This window comes from Misgurnus anguillicaudatus, chromosome 11, assembly GCF_027580225.2.
Source record: "Misgurnus anguillicaudatus chromosome 11, ASM2758022v2, whole genome shotgun sequence".
Lineage (NCBI taxonomy): Eukaryota > Metazoa > Chordata > Actinopteri > Cypriniformes > Cobitidae > Misgurnus > Misgurnus anguillicaudatus.
The window spans coordinates 14,991,763-15,015,316 of record NC_073347.2 but is presented as its reverse complement, the minus strand read 5'-3'; the positions used below and the strand labels follow the sequence as shown (position 1 = coordinate 15,015,316).

General features: G+C 36.6%; 3 protein-coding genes across 5 annotated transcripts in view; 1 reads left to right on the top strand and 2 right to left on the bottom strand.

The window, feature by feature from the left end:
* Nucleotides 1-813: 813 nt before the first annotated feature.
* LOC129416104 (alcohol dehydrogenase 1) lies at nt 814-5,104 on the bottom strand. Its single transcript, XM_055170360.2, has 9 exons — nt 4,954-5,104; nt 4,168-4,269; nt 3,943-4,084; nt 3,758-3,845; nt 3,147-3,366; nt 2,602-2,862; nt 2,364-2,496; nt 2,152-2,290; nt 814-1,141 (listed from the first exon to the last, which is right to left on the bottom strand). The coding sequence occupies exons 1-9, from the start codon at nt 4,969-4,971 to the stop codon at nt 1,111-1,113; spliced, it is 1,134 nt and encodes a 377-aa protein (XP_055026335.2). The 5' UTR covers nt 4,972-5,104; the 3' UTR covers nt 814-1,110.
* A 2,675-nt stretch (nt 5,105-7,779) lies between these two features.
* Nucleotides 7,780-23,554, bottom strand: part of fam241a (family with sequence similarity 241 member A) — a 47,094-nt gene continuing 31,319 nt past the window's right edge. The window contains exons 4-5 of one of the 3 annotated variants that reach the window (XM_073873114.1): nt 14,172-14,208; nt 7,780-8,659 (exon numbers count right to left, since the gene is read on the bottom strand). In XM_073873114.1, coding sequence (XP_073729215.1) covers nt 8,366-8,659; nt 14,172-14,177 — 300 coding nt within the window. In that variant the 5' untranslated portion in view covers nt 14,178-14,208 and the 3' untranslated portion in view covers nt 7,780-8,365. Of the gene's footprint in view, nt 8,660-9,172; nt 9,407-14,171; nt 14,209-23,554 lie in introns of those variants that run through there. The other 2 variants (XM_073873112.1, XM_073873113.1) reach the window with 2 other exon arrangements.
* Nucleotides 9,787-14,025, top strand: eif4eb (eukaryotic translation initiation factor 4eb). Its single transcript, XM_055170361.2, has 7 exons — nt 9,787-9,938; nt 10,733-10,836; nt 11,082-11,177; nt 11,278-11,341; nt 12,621-12,734; nt 12,840-12,979; nt 13,058-14,025. The coding sequence occupies exons 1-7, from the start codon at nt 9,894-9,896 to the stop codon at nt 13,170-13,172; spliced, it is 678 nt and encodes a 225-aa protein (XP_055026336.2). The 5' UTR covers nt 9,787-9,893; the 3' UTR covers nt 13,173-14,025.

Here is a 23,554-nt window from a genome sequence, read left to right as displayed (position 1 = left end):
TACTATTCAGTATGTGTTTGAAATGAGTGTTTTCAGGAATGTGGGTCATAATAAAAATTGTAGGCAATTCCGACAATAGTAGCTAAAATGTTTCTGCATTTACCCAAGAGGCTTCATATTTTGAATTATTGTTGAATTACTACTGCCTCACGCTGGCACATCATTTAATTCTTACTGTGCAACATCTTGAATTTAAGATTTATGTCTTTACTTCTATGGGGATTAATCCAGGAAGAGCCTTGGTTATAGTAGGATATTTAAGTATTTTTTAACAAACATACCTTAACAAGGTGTGCATTTTGGGACAAAATGGCACTGATAAAATGTTAAGATATTTCAATACAAGTTGTATTTAAATTAAGGCATAACAAAACATGCATTTTAATCTGGGACTATAATAAACCCTGTCCGGGAAACCGCCCCTATCAGAAATAATTTTAAACTGCCTGCAAAAATCATTTGCCACTAATTTTTTTCCTTCAGTTTGTCTCTAAATCTTAAAACAAAGCAGAATTGTTGCTTAAAGACATAAGACTTTAGCTCAGATGGTTTCTGCATTTCACAGGACTGAATGGAGAAACAGAGACAGACAGATATTACAACCTCATTTAATGCCAAATACCATAAAGTATTTAGTGTGTTTTTACGAGTGTTTGGACATACTTGACAGACTGTGAACTAAAGCAGCAGGGTCGACCGAATCCCAACATTCCCATTATGGTTATGTAAGTAGGACACATGTTGAAAACTCTGGAGGAGTGAAATAAATCGACTTGACAGCATCATAAATTGATAACACAAAACCACATGAAATGATTTACATGCTTATTTTTATTTGCAAAAGATAACTTTTATTGTTAATGTTCATGCATTATAAAAGAGTATAATAGATTGATATAAACTTTGCTTGGTTATAATACAACTACATATAATGTTGTCTAAATGTGATGAAACTTCAAAGCGAGTGAAAGCACTTTATAAAGCAGTAAGCTAGACAATGCAGTTAACAATGCTATGCAATTAAAATGGATCCTTGAACCCTGTTGTTATACATTACAAACAGGGTGGAGGCAAGTAGCGACTGTTTAACTTTTGGAAGAAGATTGCCTTTTATTTTGATATATTCAGGATGGTTCGAATGCTGAAAAACAGAAATCAAATATGAGTTGTTTTTTACAGTTAAAGCAATACTCCAGCCAAATATCAAAATTACCCCACTCATCCTTAAGCAATCCAAGATACATGTGTCCATCATTTTTCAGAAGAACACATTTGGAGAACACATTGCTCTTCCATGCTTTATAATGCTAACTTACAGGGATCAGCCCTGCTAAAAAAAAAACAATAGACACCATCACAGAAATTCTATTGGTTTTTAATGGGAATTTTATTGGTTCTAATGGAATATTGCCCAAAACACACTACAGTGTGGTGGTTTTAATGGTAAAAGCTAATGGTTCCTATTGGTATTTTAATGGAAACCATTAGAATTTTCTGTAATGGTTTTATTTATTTTTTTTTAGCAGGAAGGAAAGAACTTTAAACTTTTAAAAAACTTTAAACCTGCAAATTGCAATTATCCTTCACAGAGGTAATCCACACGGCTCCAAAGGGTCAATAAAGGTCTTCTGCAGGCAGACAATGTGATTTTGTACGAAAAATATACATATTTAAAACTTAAACACTAATGACTAGCTTCCAGTAACAATGCCATCTTGGACTCACGCAAGTTTTAATGTAGTGAGCATTGGTTGTCATAGGTAAGCTGAGTCAAAAAAATTGTTACCAGAACATAGTTATTATAGTTGATAAAGTTTAAAATATAGATATTATTTCTTACAAAATCACATATATTACCCGCAAAAGAACTTTATTAAACTCCTGGATCCGTGTGAATATTTCTCTAAAGGATGGATGCACTTTTTTTGGGCTTCAAAGTCAGAAGATGTTCCCTGATCCCTGTTTTCTACCGTTATAAGCTTGGAAAAGCAAGGACATTACTAAAATAACTCCAAATGTGTTTGTCTGAAAGATGATCACATGCATCTCGGATTGCTTGAGAGTGAGTAAATTTTATCGCTGGTGTATCGCTTTAACAGTTTATTAATATATTATTAACAATGAAATCAAGATAACGTTTTAAAACTGTACCATTCTCCAGTCTTCATAAGGTTGATGGCATCATTGACCTTCTCCAGAGGCATGTTGTGGGTTATGAACTCATCAAGCATTATTTTGCCAGACATGTAGTCCTCAACAAGTTTTGGAACACACTCCTTGCTCTTAAAACCTAGAAAAAAATTCACAAAAATGATCAATCTTCCAGTTTCTTTGACAAGATCCTTGAAAGTCAGCTTGTGTACCTCCAAACAGAGAACCCTTCCAAGTTTTCCCAGATATGAGCTGAATTGGCCGTGCGGAAAAGTCTTTCACATCAGTCCATCCGACCAAAACACTCACACCCCAACCTTTAACACATGACTCCAGTGCACTCCTCTATAATTAAAGACTTGTTTGTTTACATTCAGAAAGATTAAAAGAACATTTAAATGCTTTAAAAATGAGTCCGAAAATGCACACTTTCTGTCTGTCAAAGCTTACCATTACTTCTGTGTTGCCTACACACTCAAGAGAGAAGTCCACTCCTCCATTGGTCATCTCTGCGAGCACCTCGCTGATAGGTTTATCGTATGATTTCGGATTCACAAAATCGGTGGCACCGAACACCTTTGCCTTCTTAAACTTCTCTTCGTTAATATCAACGGCAAAGATCCGAGAGGCTCCTGCATTTTTACAGCCCATGACTGCGGCAAGACCCACCGCACCCAGCCCGAAAACTGCACACACGGAGCCCGGTGTGACCTTATCAAGCAAACATAAACAACTTGATATCACCTTATCCTTCAGTGGCTCAAAAAGTTTTTCCACAATGAAAAATGTATGGATTTTATTGCATTATATATAAGAAACAAACAAACATCTTCACCAACAGAGATTTTATGGTGAGATTTTAACCCAATAAATGTAACATTTGGTTATATGATGCAAAGACATTCAGTATTTTAAGTGTCCAAATATTTTTTGGTGCCAGTGTAAATAGTTACTGTATGTCTTTCTACAGCATGTTTATGTACAAGTATACATACTGCAGCCGTATTGACAGCTGCTCCATAGCCGGTAGCGACGCCACAGGCGAGCAGACACACTCGATCGAGCGGAGCATCGTCGCGGATCTTTGTCACGGCAATCTGGTTCATGACAGTGTACTCGGAGAAGGTGCTGGTGCCCATGAACTGCAGGATAGGCTGACCACGGCAAGTGAAACGTGATGTCGAATCGGACATCACATCATAATGCTTGCTGGACCTGCCAGATAAACAAGCTTTAAGAAATAGTCCCCCCTTTTTCAAAAGTCCAAGTTTGCACCTAAAGAGTTCATATTAGTACCTCAGAGGTACATATGTATACATATCGGTTTCTTCTAGCGCATATTAGGACTTTTAAAGAGTACTGCCCCAGTGACAGCTTGGGACCATTTTTCTGACAGTGTTCGAAGGTTCCAGAAAACAAGACATCTCTTACGAAAATTAATCATGGTTTTACTACAGTTTAAACCAAAAAACAGGTAGTGTAATCAATACACACAAAAGTAATCAATACACACAAAAAAACATGGTTACTAGACTTTTACCACAATATAACCATGGTTAATTTTCGTAAGGGATGCTTTTTGTTTAGGTGTTTGTGTGTTTCTCACCAGTTACGATCACAGAGGTTTGTTTTTGGATATTTGCAGAACCTGCATTCTCCACACTGAGAGATGAAGAGCGGGATGACTTTATCACCTGTTTTTACCATCAGAATCCAAAGACACAAAGAAATCACATTTAGATCACATTTCCAGCACGTGAAACAACAATAAAACTGGTTTTATTTCATCACCTGGTTTAAAATCAGTGACTCCAGGTCCCACACTCTCCACCACACCGGCCCCTTCGTGACCCAGAACAGCGGGGAATCCTTTTATCTGCTGACTCTCAAACAGGTGATAAAGATCGGTGTGACACACACCTGTAGCTATAACCTACAGAACAGCAAAATCTTTGTTAACCTGTGACTTCATGGCACCAAATGCTTTAAAAGGGGGTTTGTGAAAACGTTTCCCACCTTAATACGTATTTCTCCCTCCTGCGGTGGTGCCACCTCTATTTCCTCCATCACCAGGGGAGCATTGGGCTTCCAGGCAACAGCAGCCTTACATTTAATCACCTAAAGCACACAAATATATTGTTGGAAAAACTACTGAGTGGTTGACCGATGTTTATATAACAGTTTTTCTGGTGCAGTTGTAACTTCTCTGCTCTTAAGCTGTACTTGGAGCTTGTCCAGTCATTTGGTTTTGGCCAATGGAAACATCTGTCTTTAAGCCACGACTATGTGGGATTTCACAATCAAAGATAACTATTAACCCATGTAGTTTTCGTCTGGTTTAAAGTTTAAAAACTACATTAAACTATGAAAAATACAAATAAATAAATGTAAATGACTTTTATGTATTTTTTATAATGCATTTGTATTATGATTATAAATATATGAATGATTGTGAATTAAAGTCTTGTAGCAAAGACATTATTATGCACGGCCAAGCATTTGCTGTTAAACTTTGGTTTATATTCTTTTTTATGAGGTTAACCTATTTTTGTTTACGGCTGTATTTTTGGATGATTTAAAGCATAAAAGTTTCATGACAAATATTAAAACATAAACTGTACTATAGCTGTTTCAAATAAATTTTACAGAATCAGAAAAAAATGTTTTTGAGATTTCTTTGCATATTTGCACCCATGTGACGAATAGGTCAATGGAGTGTATAAAGAGACTGAGTTAAAATAAAAAATTCATTAGTTGCTCTGCGGTAGACATAAAAAGAGATCAAAAGACAGTTTTACGAACCTTCCCTGCAGTGGCCATCTCCCAATGTAGTCGTATTGTTGTGCTGAATGCAAAGAGAGCAAAGATTCTTTGCCGCTTGTTTTTATACTCTGCTTTTATACAGATGAAGCAATCTCTCCACCCATCTCTCTCTCTCTTTTACTTATTAATAGCGACTGAAGAATGTATGGATAAATAAGTACAGTATTTGTATCTGGTGTGGTGTGAATCCACCAGGTGCACCTCCATGAATCGAGAAGTGGCTCATTTTTACATTGATTTGACATTTTATTAGTTTGTGAAATTACAATGCTCTTCTGGTAAACTATAGGGACTGTTCTGCAGTGTTAGAGGAATAATAATAAACTGAAAATGAATACAAAATAATAAAAGTGTAATCAAGAACTGTCCTATACATATTAATGTATAGCATTAATAAATGTTTATATTTAAAACAAGTTTGGGCTATAAAAAGTTGATTCTGTTGACTTAGTACTCAAAGGGCCGGTTTCCCGGAGAGGGCTTATATAGTCCCAGACTAAAATGCATGTTTAAGGGGCGGTTTCCTGGGCAGGGATTAGTTTAAGCCAGGACTAGACCTTAGTTTAATAAGGAAATATAACTAGTTTGAACAAACATGCCTTACTTGCATTTTAAGGCAAAACAAAGTGCACGAGTATATTTTAAGATATGTCAGTGCAAGTTGTTTTCAGTTTGGACAGCTCTTATTATTTTTTTTTAGTCTAGGACTAGTCTAATCCCTGTCCGTGAAAGCTATGATGCTTTAATTTCAAAACACCTTGCACTGACATATTTTAACCTATATCAGTACCATTGTTTTGTCTATTGTTTTTTGTAAGGTTTGTTTGTAAAGACTACTTAAATATCTTAATATAACTAATGCCTAGTCCTGGATTAATCTATAAGGCCTATCCAGGAAACCTGAATGCACTTTAAATAAAAGTTTCTTGTAACATATTTAAATACAGCAGCACTAGGGTTGTGCTCTCATAATAAAAACCTCTCAGTTGTGCAGTTCGGAGAGTTCACTTTTATTTCATTCATTTACTTTATTGAGCAACTTGAACCCTGGCTTGTTTTGTTGGATCGTGTTTGCTAGGTTGCATTTCTCTTGCTGACCCTGAAAAAGTTTCACTTCTGACTGTAGAATTTGGCATTAAATAAGAATTTTGCCACTAATGTTCTACTTTAAAACATCTGTACTTTTTTTCTTTGTGTACATTAAAAGAGTTTATGTTAGAATATTAGTGAGCGAATGGTTCCCGTTTAGTTTCATTATGCAAAGCATTCTTCAAATTAACTGTAAATTATTCCAAAACATTTTTATTAGCATAACTCCATTTAAAAATCAAATGCAAAATAATTGCATATATCCACAAACTGATTCTTACAAAATAAATTATAAATCATTTTCCCAAACCCGTCACCCAATACAGGATTTTTTGCATTACAGCATTACCACAAATAATAATGAAACATATGATTTAAACTTGATTTAGGCATGTGTGGCAATAACATTCAGATTAACAGTGTTTAGAAAGATAACATTTTTCATATATTTGCATAAAGAATACCGTTGTTGCTGATTATGACAATATAAATAGTTTCATTGATACTGATATTGCAATATACTGATATTTATAAAAAGAACACTTCAGAATTTAAAAGTAAATCAACTGATAAGAGTAAACTCTTTTCTAACCAAATGAATACTAGACATACAGTGCATAACTCGTATAGTTTATCATGATCAGAGGTAAGATTTTTAAAATGAGTCTTACCCCAAAATAAAAATATTTTCAACATTTATGCACCCTCATGCTGTTCTTTGCTTTCTTCAGTAAAACACATATGGAGATGTTATACATAATGTTAGTGACAGCCACAGTCACCATTCAATTTCATTGTATGAAAAAGAAAGCATGGTATCAACATTATTCAAATTTTCTCCTTGTGTTCCACAGGACAAAATCATACAAGCTAAAAGCAGCATGATGGTGCATGAATTATGACAGAATTTTTATTTTGGGGAGAAGTACCATTTTAATACAGCTGTCTCTGCACAGACTATTGGAGGATTTTGTTTTGGCAATATCTTTGTTTCGCTAGATACTGCCAGAGGCATTTGGGTCAATGACATGAAGTGCATATTTTTGTGTCCAGGAGCATTTTAATTGTAGGCCCATTTAAAAGTTAAATTTATTATGAATTTGATATCATAGACAAAAGCTTATGCAGCATCCAAGTCGGAGTTTGTTAAATGTAAATGCAATGCAATGAGGTCAGGTGGTGCAACCAGAAGGTCAAATGGTGCAATTCTCTTAAAATTAAGCTAAATCATTTTAATAAGCTAATAATTGTGATATACGCAATGCCCGAAAATAGTCCCCTTGGTTACTTCCAATAGCAGGGAGGGGACTATTTTCAGGCGCTGCGTAATATCATTGTGCCTGCTGCAGCCATGTTACAGCAGCAAAGTCATTGATTATTACGCCAGAAAGAGAGTATAGTACCTAGCAATGTCGGCCTAGAAATTCTAAACTTCTAATTTTCCATCAGTCTTAGTACACAATGTAACTACAGAAGGGTCAAGTTTTAAATTGATAAACTGGTTGTACCATCTGACTTTTTTTAAAATTGGGATATAAAAATATTGTGTAAATCATTAAAATGTACTGAAATTGTTGTTCAATAAACACAACCTTTTAAACACATTTTTCCTGACTTACAAAATATGCATTACTTCCATTTTTTTTAAATACGCTTTTAGGAGCTTGTTTTGTCACTGACCCTTTTACAAAACCCAAATATATTCCAACAGCCCCATAACATTCACATGCAGTAGTATTAACACATTCAAGTTTAAATACAGAAGGTCTAATATTTCCTGGTATGTTCCCCCAAGACATTTTAAGCTGAGAATGAGGAAGTTTGCACTCTAGTCCATTGGACAAAAGTGTGAAAAAAGCATGGCTGACACGTGGCCAAAGGGACGTAATACATTCAACAATTGTACCATTGGTTTCTCAGATGACTGAGATGATGTACAACTGGTTGGACTGATATTCTTAATACTTCAAAATGCATTTACTTTAAAATAGTCATAGTCACCATATCAATACATACACTTTGGCTCAATGAAAATACTTGGGGGAAGCATGCTTATCAGAAATACTTCACACTAGTGGGCACAGATTGGAAAAATCTATTAATTATTTATAGTAAATCCTCTTAATAATTTAAACCATTTTCTCTCATTTGCATACCCACAATAAGGTTAGCAAAACACAGAGGCCTGTGTATATTGGTAATGCGTTCAAATGACATTCTTCAAGCACTTTTTTAATAGGAGTCTCTCCTCTTTTCCATTGGCACTGTCTCCAGCTCGATAAGCAAATACAGGTCCATTCATTCATTTCTGGATATATATGATAACAATGCATAGCGTTCCCACGAGACCAAGAGCTTGAATACCCAGAAACCAGAGTAACAACCAGAAAACCAGCACGATCACAGGCTCCACAATTTTCTCTCCAAAGTAAAGCTGGATGAAGCCAAGACCCCTCAAACACTTATTCAGCTCTCCGAACAGAGTGCCGAGCCTCTCACAGTCATCCACCAATGGAGCCTCTGTCTCAGGTGCTGCTGGTGTCTGTGGCTCTGCTCTGGAGGTGCGGTGTGGTCTTTCCCTTACCCTGAGCTCATTCTGAAGGTAAATGTTTGGGTGATTATAAAGCAGTTAGAGATGGCTATACTGAAAAAAAATGACATCACATAGCATGCATAATAGATCGTGGGTGGGTATTTAGGGAGTACACATGTTTGTGTGTGTCTGGGATGTATATAGACAAGAATGGCTATATTTAGGTTTCATTGCTTAAACTGGTACATCAATAAATATTGTTGATACCCAATAAATTTTTAGGCATTTGTATCATGTAGTTTATTGCTAAAAATATACAACGTATATAAATGTGCCAACACTGCAAAACAGTTATTTATAGTACATGTGGTCAAATGTGCAAAGTTCTGGATAAGGATTAGGTGGGGTAGGGCAGTGTCTGTAATTACAGATAAATAAGTACTCCTAATAAAAAATGCTGGCAAAACACACAATTATACATTTTTATACGATCGTAAGAGTAATGCAAAACTATCACATTTAGGCAAAAATCACAGCTAGAGCAAGACTCTTAAGTTCAAAGCAAGAGAAACTCGCCTTACCAGTTCCCTGTGTCCAGCAGGCTGGCAACGACACGCGCTTCGGTTTATCGTCCCGCATAAGTCGTTGCGATGTTGTAGCTCTGTATCATTCACGATCGGATTAGTGCTTGACATGTTTTGCTGTTTAAAACGAAATGTTTCTGTTAACCTGAGATTTGACCGAATGGCTGGTTACCATCTGCCTGTTCAACGACACTTCCGGACTCGACTGTCAACATATTCCTGACGTCATGAGCCACGATGCAATCATAATAAAACTTTAACCCTCTCAAAAATGCAGCAATTACTTTAATCGCTTATGATAATCTTATAATGAGACCCAGTCATGCCATTTTTAAAAATAATTACGTAGCAATTATGTAGTTGTTACAAAATAAGCACCTTAAAAGTAAAAACTCTGATTAGGTTTAATAGCAGTGGTTCAAGATGTAAACGTTTATTAAAAATACATGTAATACAAAAAAATGTATCAAACTTCTGGAAAGTTTAAATATAAGATGTTTTTAACTTCATGTGGCGCTCCGCAGACAGGTCGATGTATCTGTAGCTAGCGCGAGAGCGATGGGGAGCAGTCTTCTCTAGAGTCGCGATCGCGGTACTTTGATGTCATACACCGATCCATCTGCGCAGAGCGGGCAAAAGATCGAACACAGCCCATCTTAGTGTTGTGTCAGCCAATCAGAGTGAAGATCTGAAGTAAAGCGTGAACGTCCCTTATGAGGCCTGTGCACGACTCACGTAAAATGGCGACGGCAGAGCCGGTGAGTCAATAAACTTTTTTAAAGAGTATTTTACACTTTTCAGTCACTTTCTGACGAACAGCGAAACGACCCGCACATACCAATAACATTAAAGTTAACTGTAAGGCAAAAATAAATTTTAAGCGTTACCCTCAGGGAACTTTCTAAAAGTTATTCGCATGTTTGAATGGGGTAACGTTAGAGCAACGAGTTTGGCTCAGAGTTGGCAAGGCTGTTTCGAGTCTTGTAGGGCACTTAATGGCTTTTCCAGATGTGTATTTGTCAGCAATTCCTTTTATGCATTAAGCGTCAATCTTTATTTGGTTTTATTTATTTACTTAAGAACATTTATTTACAACTCCCAAAACTCGACCCGTGGGTTAGATAAATGTATCTCCACCATGCTGTGTCAGAGTAAAACAGTGTCAAACCAGTCTCACAGCTGTTACAATATGCAGTTACGATCCAGATAAACACGACACGTGTATGTAACTTTGTGTCATAGTATTTGTAATAACGTTAGAATTATGAATGATTGAAACATTTGTAGCTATAAAAAGTGTAGACTGTAGTCTTCAGGCTAACATTAGACACAACATGGTCATACCTTACTAGAGGTTAAATCAGGTTTTGCAATAGTGCCCCAGCTGTTGTCAAATTAAAGAATGAAAGAAAATAAATAAAGAGGCATTGTGCCCATGTAGACTAGTTTATATCTGTCCTGTTAATCACTAAACTACTGGCTGCTTTAAATAAAACTATCTGAATTTGAGATATACTTTGTACTAAGACGACTTTAAAATGGTCTTGTACAGGAAATAAACTCAAATTCCTGTAAAAGTGAAGAGGAAAATTCAGAACAGAGCAGCCGGGAGATTGTCAGCCCTGAGAGCTACATCAAACACCCACTACAGAACAGGTATCATTTATTCATTAACATTTTTTGAGGTACGTGGTAGGTGTTAGTGAAACTTTCTTTAATCTATTGAAAAAAAGTTCATGTAATTTGACAGTATTTTTCAAAATCTGACATTAACAAGATGGTGGGACTGTGCTTATAAAATTTAAATGAACATCATTGCGTAATGACCATATGTATTAGTTTGTGCTATAAAAGAGTTTTGTAGTTGTAATTTTTATTTTGCTTATATTTTTTCCCTATAGATGGTCTCTATGGTTCTTCAAAAATGACAAGAGCAAAACATGGCAGGCAAATCTCAGACTGATCTCCAAATTTGACACAGTCGAGGATTTCTGGGCGTAAGACTACGTTTTTTACAAGATAAAAGCATACGTTTCTGTACTGTTTTTGTTTGTATGTTGACAAGGTTAATAAACGTTTTGAATCACTTCTTTGTAGGCTTTATAACCACATTCAGCTCTCCAGTTATTTGTTGTCAGGTTGTGACTACTCATTGTTTAAGGTGGGCTTCCCTTTATATTATTATCATTTTAAAGGAATAGTCCATTTTTCAATTTTCAAAATCCAGATAATTTACTCACCACCATGTCATCCAAAATGTTGATGTCTTTTTTTGTTCAGTCGAAAAAAAAATATTTTTCTTGAGGAAAACATTGCAGGATTTTTTACATTTTAATGGACTTTAATAGAGCCCAACACTTAATACTTAACTCAACACTTAACAGTTTATTTCAACGGAGTTTCAAAGGACTATAAACAATCCCAAATGAGGCATAAGGGTCTTGTCTAGCGAAACGGGTGTCATTTTTGACAAGAAAAATAAAAAATATGCACTTTTAAACCACAACTTTTCGTCTAGGTCCGGTCCACCGCGGCCTAACGTAAATGCGTGGTGACGTAGGGAGGTCACGTGTTACATATAAAACGCACATTTGCGGACCATTTTAAACAATAAACTGACACAAAGACATTAATTAGTATCATTCGACATACAACAACGTCTGAACGGTCCTCTTTCAACACACTTGTAAACACTGGGGCGGAGTTTCGCGTTCGTCCTCTGTGACCTCTTGACGTGATGATGTATTGCATGAGGTCGCGCTGGCGCTTTCAGGACCGGACCTAGACGAGAAATTGTGCTTTAAAAGTGTATATTTGTTATTTTTATTATCAAAAATGACAATAGTTTTGCTAGATAAGACCCTTATGCCTCGTTTGGGATTGTTTATAGTTCTTTGAAACTCTGTTGAAATAAACTGTTAAGTGTTGAGTTAAGTATTAAGTGTTGGGCTCTATTAAAGTCCATTAAAATGAGAAAAATCCTGCAATGTTTTTCTGAAAGATATATGGTTTCTTCCCGGCGGAGCAGGGAGGGACATCGGCATTTTGGATGGCATGGTGGTGGGTGGATTGTCTGGATTTTTCTTTTAAGAAAATGGACTATTCCTTTAAGAGAAATTTCTTGGCATGTTCCTAATGCACATTATTGTCGTGTGTGTGTGTGTGTGTGTGTGTGTGTGTGTGTGTGTGTGTGTGTGTGTGTGTGTGTGTGTGTTTGTGGAATACTCCGATATGAGTTTTCCCTTCATATGAAAACTCGCTGGAATTTACATAATACTGCATAAAGTTATTACCAACATTTCAAGTTTCACCTTTTTCTTATTCCTTTTTTGTTAGTTTGATTTAGTTGTAGTTGTGCAGTGTAGCTTGCTGCTTTTTTGAGAAATTATTTTTGGAGTTCTCCAGATTACTGTGGATTTCGGTGTCTGTTTGGGTTGCAGGATGATATTGAGCCCATGTGGGAAGATGAGAGAAATAAAAGAGGAGGCCGCTGGCTCATCACTCTCAACAAGCAGCAGAGAAAATACGACCTGGACCGCTTTTGGTTGGAAACTGTAAGAGTTTTCATTGAACACCCCCTCAGTTTACATTCATGCACTAGTAATGCATGTACCTGTGTTGCCTCATCCCTGTAATGTTCGTCTGTGTCCTGCCCACAGCTGCTGTGCCTCATCGGAGAGGCTTTTGATGACTACAGCGATGAGGTATGTGGCGCTGTAGTCAATGTCCGAACCAAAGGTGATAAAATTGCTGTCTGGACAAGTGACTATGAGAACAGAGAGGCTATAACTCACATAGGGTGAGACTCTCAAACCTTTTACTATATAAATGATGTGTACTTAACATGGTATTAACATGTAGTTGTGTTTTTTGGCAGGAGGGTGTACAAGGAACGGTTAGGCATCCCTATGAACATGACCATTGGCTACCAGTCTCATGCTGATACAGCCACTAAGAGTGGCTCTACAACTAAGAACAAATTTGTGGTGTGAATATATTCAACTGCCTGAATCCTCTCTATCTCTCTCTCTCCTATTCTCTCTCCCCTATCTTTATCTCTGCCGGATAAAACCAAAGAAACAAAAAGACAGACTGGACTCAAATTGCCACGATCCTCTCAAATACAGTTTCCCCAAACGCCCTTCACAAACACATTCTTGGATTGACACGAGATCTGAGGATTGCAGCACTGACAAGTTATAAAAGTAACAATACCTCTGCTGCTTGTTACATTTACACAGACATCTCATATGTGTCATTTTGTGTCATGTTTACACTACAGTGCAAATGTTTTCTTTATAACCAGACAGGAAAAAATATTCAGATTCATCACTACAAAGTTTCCCTTTAAGATCACAACATTCAATTGTTTAACATTGTTGTGAGTTTGTAAAATATTGAACTTTTTTGAAAGATATTGTCAGTTTATTTAATGGCAGAGAAAAGAAAATGTCTGTATTCTTTTATCCAGCAGCTTTTGTGCTTCAGTACCTGACGAACATAAACATTTTAATTTATTCAGTTTAATCCTCAACATTTCGTGAAGAGATGCGGCCATCGAGTTCATGTATTCAAGCTAATCTTCACAGAGCTGCCTTGCGTCTTTAAGCATTAACTTAATTAAATATGGGGGTTTGCGATTCAAGATAAGTGTTTTTATATTGTGAATTTTTTGATGCTTCACAAGTTTACATTCCTTGTTAGAATGGTAAAATGTGGGGCTTTTTGCAGTATTGTAACAGATGCATTGTGCTCGTGTCTGAATGTAATTAGCTAGAGTTGGTTCTTTAAATAAGGTAGCAGCAATATTAAATAGGCCCTGAAAATAAACTAGTTTTATGACGATTCCATTTATTTCACTAAAAAACAGAAAAGGCGCATCGGTAGTCATCATCATCATCATCAACTTTGCAAGTGTTGTATCTTGGGATAAAGAAAAAGGACCCTCTTAAGACACCCAAAAATTTTTAATTGCGTCATCATTTACTCACTCTCATGTTGTTCTGAATGTGTATGAGTTTCTTTATCCTGTTGAATACAAAAGAAGATATATTAATAAATGATAAGCACACAGTTGATGGTACCCAATGACTTCCTTAATATTTGTTTCTCCTACTGTGAAAGTCAATGGGTACTGTTAAAATATCTTAAATTTTGTTCAACAGAAAAAGTCATACATAAAACAACATAAGGCTCAGTATATGATAACAGAATTTTCATTTTTGAGTGAACTATCCCTTTAAAATGTCTACTTAAAGGTGCTCTAAGCGAATTTATGCGTTTTAGGCCATAAAACATTTTTTGTTTCATACGGTAAACATCTCATTATCTGCTAGCTGCCTGTCCCCTGAACACACTGTAAAAAATGTGGTCTGTAGACAGCCCAGGCTCCACAAACTGCAACAAAAACAAAGTGGCCAAACCTACCACCACAAAAGTGTTCCAGCCAATAAATGACAAGAAGGATTTGGGAGTGGGGGTTAGGCGCGTTCATGACTTTTACAGAAAGCATGGAAGGGAGGGGGAGGAGTTAGCTGTGCTCCATTTGATTGACAACGTTTCGAACGTCAACAAGAAGTGACATCACACAGATTCGCTTAGAGCACCTTTAACCAGCATTAAAGGAAAACACCACAGTTTTTCAATATTTTACTATGTTCTTACCTCAACTTTTTTCAATGCGTGCCCTTAATGTTTGTACAGTGCGTCATAATGTGTTAGCATTTAGCCTAGCCCCATTCATTCCTTAGGATCCAAACAGGAATGAGTTTGGAAGCCACCAGGCACTTCCATGTTTGCATTATTTGAAGACTGTTACATGAGGGGTTACATGAGTAAGTATGGTGGCACAAAATAAAACATGGCGATTTTTTTTAAGCGGATAAAAATAAGAACTATATTCAAAGTGCTAGAAACTAAGTGCTCTTTGCCATACACAGTGGCGGCCAGTGACTTCTTTTTTTTTAAGGACGCTCGATGCGAAGTTCGTCACAACATGTATGTAGCTTGTCATGTGTGTGGTTAGTAATTTCAAAATATGAGTTCTGCGCTTTGAGAGGCACTTATTTTTGACAAAACATGTGACGCACACAGGATCTCTCGACACGCAGGACACATATTTTGGAAAAGGGAACCACACACGTGACAATCCGAACACTTATTTTCAATTGGCGCATCCTCGAATGAGCAATCACAAGCCGCCACGTCATTTTTGTCCGCTTAAAAAAAAATCACTGCGTTTCATTTGGTGCCACCATGATTGCTTGTGTGGCTACTCATGTGGCAGTCTTTGGGTGGGGAAAGCATGGAAGTGTTTGGTGGCTTCTATATTCTTCCCTGTTTTGATCCTAAGGAATGAATGGGGCTAGGCTAAATGCTAACACATTCACGACACACTGTATAAAGATTGGGTGCACAAATTGAAAAAAGATAGGTATGTATTAATTCGTCTAAATTGAGGTAGGAACATAGCAAAATATTGAAAGACAGTGGTGTTTTCCTTTAAGGCATACCCTATTATTAAATTATACAATTTAGCTTGCACTTTTCGGGTGAGATCAGGAAGTTGGCCTCAGTTCTGTGTGTACACTGTCAGGAAAAATATGGTCTGTCACTGGGTCTGTGCCCTTTCAAAAAGTACATTGCCCCTAAGGAGTTCACATGTGACCCTGGACCACAAAACCGGTCATAAAATGAGATTTTTACATCATCTGAAAGCTGAATAAACAAGCTTTGTTAGGATAGGGCAATAATTGTTTGAGGTACAACTATTTGAAAATCTAGAATCTGAGGGGGCAAAAATCAAAATATTGAGATAATTGCATTTAAAGTTGTCCAGATTAACTCCTATAGCAACACACGCTAATGATAAATATTTTTTTTAGATATTTACAGTAGACAATTACAAAATATCTTCATGGGACATGATCTTTTCTTAATATCCTAATGATTTTTTGTATTCAATGTATTGTTGACTATTGCTACAAATATACCCCTGCATATCAGTACCTTAAAGCTACATACTGATACCAAATGTACACATATTCCTAAATGGTACACATTAGGCCCCATGATGGCTTGGGACCATTTAATTTTTTCCTTGAGTGCTTAGTATTTCTGTAACACCTGTGGTTCAAGTTCTTCTTGATGCCTGTTCAGAAAATCTCAGTATTTCACAACACTTCATTTAGACTTGTGCCAGTGAAACTTGATAACTGTCTCACTGCCACATTATCATCTGAAACCGGCACCTGTAGCTGTCTATTTAACTCGATTCATAGAGCTCAAAACAAGTTTATGGTATAAACATGTTCCAATAAATTAGTTTAGATGTTAAGCAGTGCTATACTTTATCGAGACATAAATGTCTTTGGGCAAACCTGACTCTTTGCCACAAGAAAGGTTACTGCAGACACATCGAAAAGGTGAATAAATAATGATTAAGGGGAACTGTTGAAAATGTCTGCTTATGACAGATGATCGATATGGACATTTAATTCATTTGTATAGGCAGTTCATGAGTTTATGTCTCGTAAACCCCCACACACTACACAGGCAGAGCGTGAAGGTCTTTAGTTTACTTAGACAAATCCTCTGTAAAGAGCTGCTTTCTTAATTAGCCAGATTTAAGATCAATTCAGCATGCATACAATATAAACGCTGTCATTAAAGGGGATAAGTGGTTTCCTTGGTTCACTGATGTCTTAATCCATATGATTTTTTTAGTCAAGCTGTGTAAACATGTTTAATATTGCAGTGTATATTTAAGTGGACAGTTAGAAGGAGTACGTGCGTGCCTTTAGATAGGCTTACGTTATTTATCGATCTTTCAAGCCATGTTCTATTATGTTGCATTTCATTGGCACAATGTATGATCTTTAAAACTATCTGAAAGACTTTATGGCTTAAAAATCATAGGGCTTAATGGTTCTAATGCTTTTTATAGGCGGTTTGATCAATAAATAGGTGCATGCTTTAACAAGCATTTTAATAGTGAAAGAAATCATCCATGAAAACCCTCCGCAAAATCAAACAAAGATATAACCATAAAATAGTTTTGTGGCTTGCCGGGTCCACAGTAGGAAGTATGTAGGTACTACATCTGGGCATGTCAATAGTTTTTACCATTATCTTGATGTTCATTGGATGTTTATTTGGTGCTGGACAGCAGCATAATGAGGCGAGCCTCTGATGTGCTATTTGAGACTCTTAATCTCACACCTCTAGCATCTCTAATGAGAGGTCCTTGAATCTGCCTCGGTGACCCTTACAAAACTCTAATGAGGCTTGTGCAGTTTGTTCACCAATTACTGGTCCAGGGTTGACAGAGATATACAGAGCTGAAATCTTAATTTAGTTGTTCGTTTTACATGCTGTGTGAATATTTGTCTGCAAAGATATACTTTCAAGTCTAGGTTTTAAAACGAAACACTCGTGCTAAGATTAAAAGCTCATAACAGCCAAAATCTTTATATTGAAAAAAATATGATGGATAGTGAGAGTTTTATACAACTTTACTGTAAAAGGGAAAAGTCCCATAAGGCATAGCTTTGAGATTAAACCCTCTCTGAACTCTGAATAAAATGTATAGGGTTATTCTCACGACAGGATGCTCTTAGGCTAAGTCATGTCTTATTACTTTATATATTTGTTTTTGCCTCTAGCAACCAGAGACCATGAAAGCCTCTTCATTGTTGTAGCTATCCTGACATCTGGCTGGGGTTTTGCCAAACATGCTCAGTGTTTCAGCAGTGGACAGCACTAAGGCAAGTAAACATACAGGGATCAGTGAATGTGCAGTGTACACTACATTCAAAATTGTTTTGCTGTTTTTAATAGTGTACTTATAGGGGTAGTTTCCTGGAAAGGGTTTAGATTAATCCAGGACTAGGCTTTAGTTGTATTAGGACATTTAAGTAGTTTTTACCAAATACAATACTGGTGTGCATCTTGAGACAAAACAATGGCACTGATATATGTTAAGGCAGCTCAAATATGCATTTTAGTCTGGGACTAGGATAAACCCTGTCTAGGTTTAGATTAAGTGCTGTTGCTTTGGTCAAGCTATTTGTGACCCTGCCTATGAAAACCCAGCTGAAGTCTGACTAGGTTTTTGTTGCATACAATCATCCATAATGTAAAGAACATTCTGTGAATTTTACCTTGTTATCTTTAATATTGACTGAGTAAGGCCATGTCAAAAATTGAAATTAATGTAAAATCAGTGAGTGAAATCAAAGTTTGATGCTCATAATCTCATTATTAGAATTGGATTTCACAGATAGAGTCAAATTTGTGATTAACATACTCAAAGCGATGTAAAGCGTTTTCATCTGTAAGTAACCTTAATGTGAAAGTAATATAGTTTTGAGGGAAGTTGTGAGAATATTGTGATTAATGACCACAAGATGGAGACTCAACCTTCACTTTGTCTCTACCAGTTAATCACCTTCACTAACTTAAAGAGCACCTATTTCATTGCTAAAAACCAACTTTATTTGGTATAATTCAATATGTTTGTGTGGTTTATGGTTAAAAAAACATTATTTTCCAAATACTATATATTTTTGTAGCTCAGAATTTCATTCTCTTCTTGAAACGCATGGATTTGAAAAGCTCTGTCCCTGATTGGCCAGCTAATCTGTATGTTGTGATTGGCCTGAATACCTCTGACGTCGACTGGAAATGTGACGCTCCTTACCATGTTTGAAAGATTCACTCACAATGCAGTGCTAACAGAAGTTAACTGAAGTGTATATTGTTTATATATCTGACAGGTATCCACACTGTATTCATTCATCCAGCACTTTTCTAGTCTCAGCCTCAGACGCCACACGACAGACTGTTGGCTAAACATCTGATGTTTTTCGTACACTTTTCTGGAAACCCTGTGAGAATGTCAAAGTCGTCTTTTGGTTGAAATAAACCGGATTTCCGGGAGATGCGAGTGTCGTGATTAGTTTCAGTCCCTGGAAAACAAAGCTCTGACGTTCCATTGAGAAAGAGAATCAGTCGTGTTCACGTGGATAATAATGAGCAGTTATCATGATCAGCTAAACATTGGATTCTCAAAAAGATGCAAAGTTCGCAGCATAGACTTTCTAAAAGACGTCCAAGAGTTTAGCTTGAGACAGTTAGTGGAGTCAAAAAGTTCGGTTCTCCTGAATTGCTTGTATGTGTTAAAAAGTGGAGAGATATGCTTCAAACAGATGTTTAACGGGAGCGTCTCATTGGTGTGGATGTTGATGAAATGCACAACACTGTTCTATGGTGAGTGATGTTGTTTATTAAGATGCTATTTGGTTGCGGCTGGTTATTTCAATAACTGACTTGTTGCCAGCCGGCTCGTTATTGTGGGTAGTCCGAAACGTGACGCTAGACGAAACAAACTGTGATTGGTTGTTTGACATGTCGGTCAAATAGCTCGTGGGCGGGCTTTGTCCATAAAAAGCAGTGAAAAACACCAGACCTTCTGTATTCAGACTAGCCCTTTTCTAACAATAGTTCAATTATAAATAGATACAAATGTCTAAATATGTGAGAAAAAGCAGCCAAATTATGACAAAACATTTTTTTTATATGACCCAGTCTGTAAAAACCATACTAAAGTATCAAAATCTGAGATAATGAGCACCAACGTCTTTATAACCATTAATATTATTATGATTTTAATCTTTGATATGACCTTATTCAATCAATATTAAAGATATGAACAAAGATAAATTTGACATACTATATTTTATAAGACAGGCACATTTATTTTGTTGGCAGCCAGCAATCATTCGTGTGTAGCCTATTTAAAACAATGCCAAGAATTACACGTTACTGGTTTTCATATAGTTATGCTGAGGGGTTAGTTGTTACACAGCGTTACAATTAACCCCGCTGGGTCAAAATATTTTCAAGCCCACCAAAAAAGTTGCTAAGAGCTGCAGATATATTTCAAAACGATGCTATGTTTTAGTCAACAAGACACTGATTAAGATGACTTTGGTTTTGGTATCTTAGACACCCATCTTAGAAATCGAAAAAAACCTGACTTACATGCAACAAAAACACTTGTTCATTAATAACTCTCTGGAATAACATTATACATTTCCAAAAATTTGTGGAAGATAGTCTTTTGGCGTGAAAACAATACCAGAAAAACAAAACGCTCAACCTTGTGAATCAATGTAAACAGTCCGTGTTACAACTAGCCTGCCAAAATGTTTGCCAATATTTTTCATTATTTCAATTTTAATGACTTTCCTCTTTGTCTAAAGAAACCCAGCCACTTGACTCTTGAAATTTAAAGACCCACTTAAAGGACAAGTTCGGTATTTTACACTTAAAGCCCTGTTTTCAGATTGTTTATGATGAAATAGAACGGTGATGCTGTTTGTTTTATCACCTCTCACCTCTACAATGCGTGTATAGGTGCACTGGAAAAATCCTTCTTAAAATCCATTAAACTTTCGTTTACAAAGACGTGAAACTCACTGAGTGGTCACTGAGTGGTGTTCACTGATACGCTCACACAAAAATCGCTGCAAAAGATGCTTTACAACAGGTTTTATCGTAGTTTTTTGTCCAACTCCACTGACTTGTATTGGATGTGCTGTGCAGTATTACTCCACGCCGGGAACTTTGTTTGTATTCTTGCAATTGGCAAAGGCGGATTATCGCCACCAACTGGGCTGGAGTCTCTATTATTTAAGCTCTCAACGGAAGAATATACGGTTGTGAGGCGTTTGAAAAATAGGTCCACAAGTTTACAATGAATGGTAAAACACCTGTTGGAAAGCATCTTTTGCAGCGATTTTTGTGTGAGCACCCCTGACCACTTGGTGAGTTTCACGTCTTTGTAAACGAAAGTTTAATGCATTTTAGAAGGGATTGTTCCAGTGCACCTACATTGTAGAGGTGGGAGGTGATAGAACAAACACCCGAAAATTCTCGGGCCAGCATCATATGTCCAAATTTCAGTCAAAACTGTTCTATTTCATCATAAACAATCTGAAAACAGGGCTTTAAGTGTAAAATACCGAACTTGTCCTTTAAGTGCTTTGAAATGTGCAGCTTTGTCCGATGCGTTAAAGTAATTTACACTGAAACAGGATGTTGGTGTGGGACATAATGAGTGACCCTTTTTCCTTTTGAAAATAGCCAGTAGCTTTTAGTTTACCTCACAGTCTGGAATCTGATGAAAGTGCAGAATGATGAAAAATGAATCTGTATTGGAAGTAGAATGATGTCACAAAAATGAATCTGTATTGGAAGTGAGAAACTGTGAGTTCTGAATGCTTATTATCTTCAAAATGGGAATTTTGTAAATGTCTCAGAGCAAACTAGTTTATAGATATCCTTTGGGCTAACATATTTATACTACAGCCAAACAAGTTCAGTTTTGATTTCCTGAGGACTTTGAGACTGATATGTTTTGCCTGTGGTAAAAACGTATACATATTTTAGCATGGATTTAGTATGCAGTTCTCAGGTATGAACGTTATTACTATTAACATTAATTTACATAAATTCATAGGCCAAACCGTTATATCTCACGACATAATAAATCATAAAAATTAGCACCCCTGAAGGAGATTTGAGTATCGTTTTGTATGTTTTCGTTGCCTTGTTCTTTAGATTTATATTTGTACCATCTCATAATTATTTCATTTTCTCAAATGTCTTGCCCAATATCCGAGCACAGCATGACCCCTAAAATGCTTTCCCTGGCTGTTATTAGAGTGCTGACAAATGAGTTTCCATTTCTTTTATAAGGCAAGCGGTGAGAAACCGAATTGTCCACATATGGCAAAGCACACTTTGTCGCACACGCTAAGTGTGTTTCAGTGGACAGGATTGCTGGTGGCAGGAGTCCCTCGAGGACAGGTTTTGATGCGCTCTGATGGTTTCCAATGGCAACCGGCTGGCCAGCGAGGAGCTTCATATGAAGTGTGTGTGAGGAAGCCTGCAAGTGTTTTCTATTCACACTTAAACTCTGACACGCGGCACTGCACGATTATCACTAATTTCTCTTGCATGGCAGACGTGTGAAAAGAGACGTTAATCAATGCATTTCATTCCAGGCTCATTTTCTTTTTGTATGTAGCCTAGTATGGCGCTATAAGGCCCTTAAAAGCATCGCATCTTCTCTATTTGTTTCTTTGAAACAAAACACTTTATACGCTCAAACATTTGGAAAAACATCAAAGCGTCTTCTGAATAATTAAATTGTTTGTTTTTATCTTTGTAATGCTTTGTTGTTTTATTCATAAAGAAGTACCAAAACTATTCTGTTCTTCAATGGTCTCTTCCTTTGTTGTTTAATGCTTATCTGTTGTGGTCCTTAATTTTTGTTTGTAAATTAAATCATCTGTCCATGTGGCCACATGTAGACTTCTGTTACAGTGACCCAGAAGCTTAAAGGTGCAGTGTGTATTTTTTAGAAGGATCTCTTGACAGAAATGCAAAATAATATACAAAACTATATTATCAGAGGTGTATAAAGACCTTTTTTTTAATGAACCGTTATGTTTTTATTACCTTAGAATGAGACCTTTTTATCCCCTTACGTGGAAGTCGCCATTTTGTGCCGCCATGTTTACACAGAAGCCAAACTTTTTTAACTAAGTTGTTTCTGACAATGACATGTTTTTCCGGTGGTGGCTACCGTAGCTTCTATGCGTTTCACAAGTGAGGGATGAGCAGTGGACTGAGCTGTTGGTTGCAATTTGCAACCTCACCACTAGATGCTGCTAAAATGTACACACTGCACCTTTAATAAAGGAATTGTTTTGTCATTTACTCACCCTCAAATTTTTCTCTTCTGTCGAACACAAAAGAAGATATTATGGTCACCACAGTACCCAGTACAACTACTATAGTGTCAATGGGTACTGTTAACTGTGTGCTTACCATCATTTATCAAAATAACTTATTTTGTGTTCAACAGAATAAAGAAACTCAGGTTTAGAACACCATGAGTGTAAGTAAAAGACCAAATTTTCATTTTGGGTTAACTGTTACAATACTGTCTCACTCATATATTATGTGTAGGCTATGATACACCTTGCCTGAAACACAGGAACTTCACCAGCTACTGAATTGGGGTGAACTAACTTTTGTCATTTCATAACTTTAAACACTGTAAACAATAAATGCAAATAGTTTAAACCCTAGCTATTTTTCGGCGGGAGATGCCTTATCCCTCAGGCAACTTTTTAATAAACCGCTCTTGACAAAGGTGCTGTGTTTTGTTTATTCTCATTTAGCACATCCCCTAAAACACGCTTTCCTTGAACTGTAATGTATGGGTTAGCACTAGAAAATAGGGCACACCAGCAACTACGAGACAGATGGGTCTCAAAATTTGCAAAGGAGTCAGCACACT

Coding starts and splice junctions, on each gene's coding strand:
- LOC129416104 (XM_055170360.2), bottom strand. Junction 2,863..3,146: donor CAGCTGTCAATACGGCTGCA/GTATGTATACTT, acceptor TTGCTTGATAAG/GTCACACCGGGCTCCGTGTG. Junction 1,142..2,151: donor CTTATGAAGACTGGAGAATG/GTACAGTTTTAA, acceptor TCTGTTTTTCAG/CATTCGAACCATCCTGAATA.
- eif4eb (XM_055170361.2), top strand. CDS start 9,894: ATGAGGCCTGTGCACGACTCACGTAAAATGGCGACGGCAGAGCCG. Junction 11,342..12,620: donor GTGACTACTCATTGTTTAAG/GTGGGCTTCCCT, acceptor TTTGGGTTGCAG/GATGATATTGAGCCCATGTG. Junction 12,735..12,839: donor ACCGCTTTTGGTTGGAAACT/GTAAGAGTTTTC, acceptor TCCTGCCCACAG/CTGCTGTGCCTCATCGGAGA.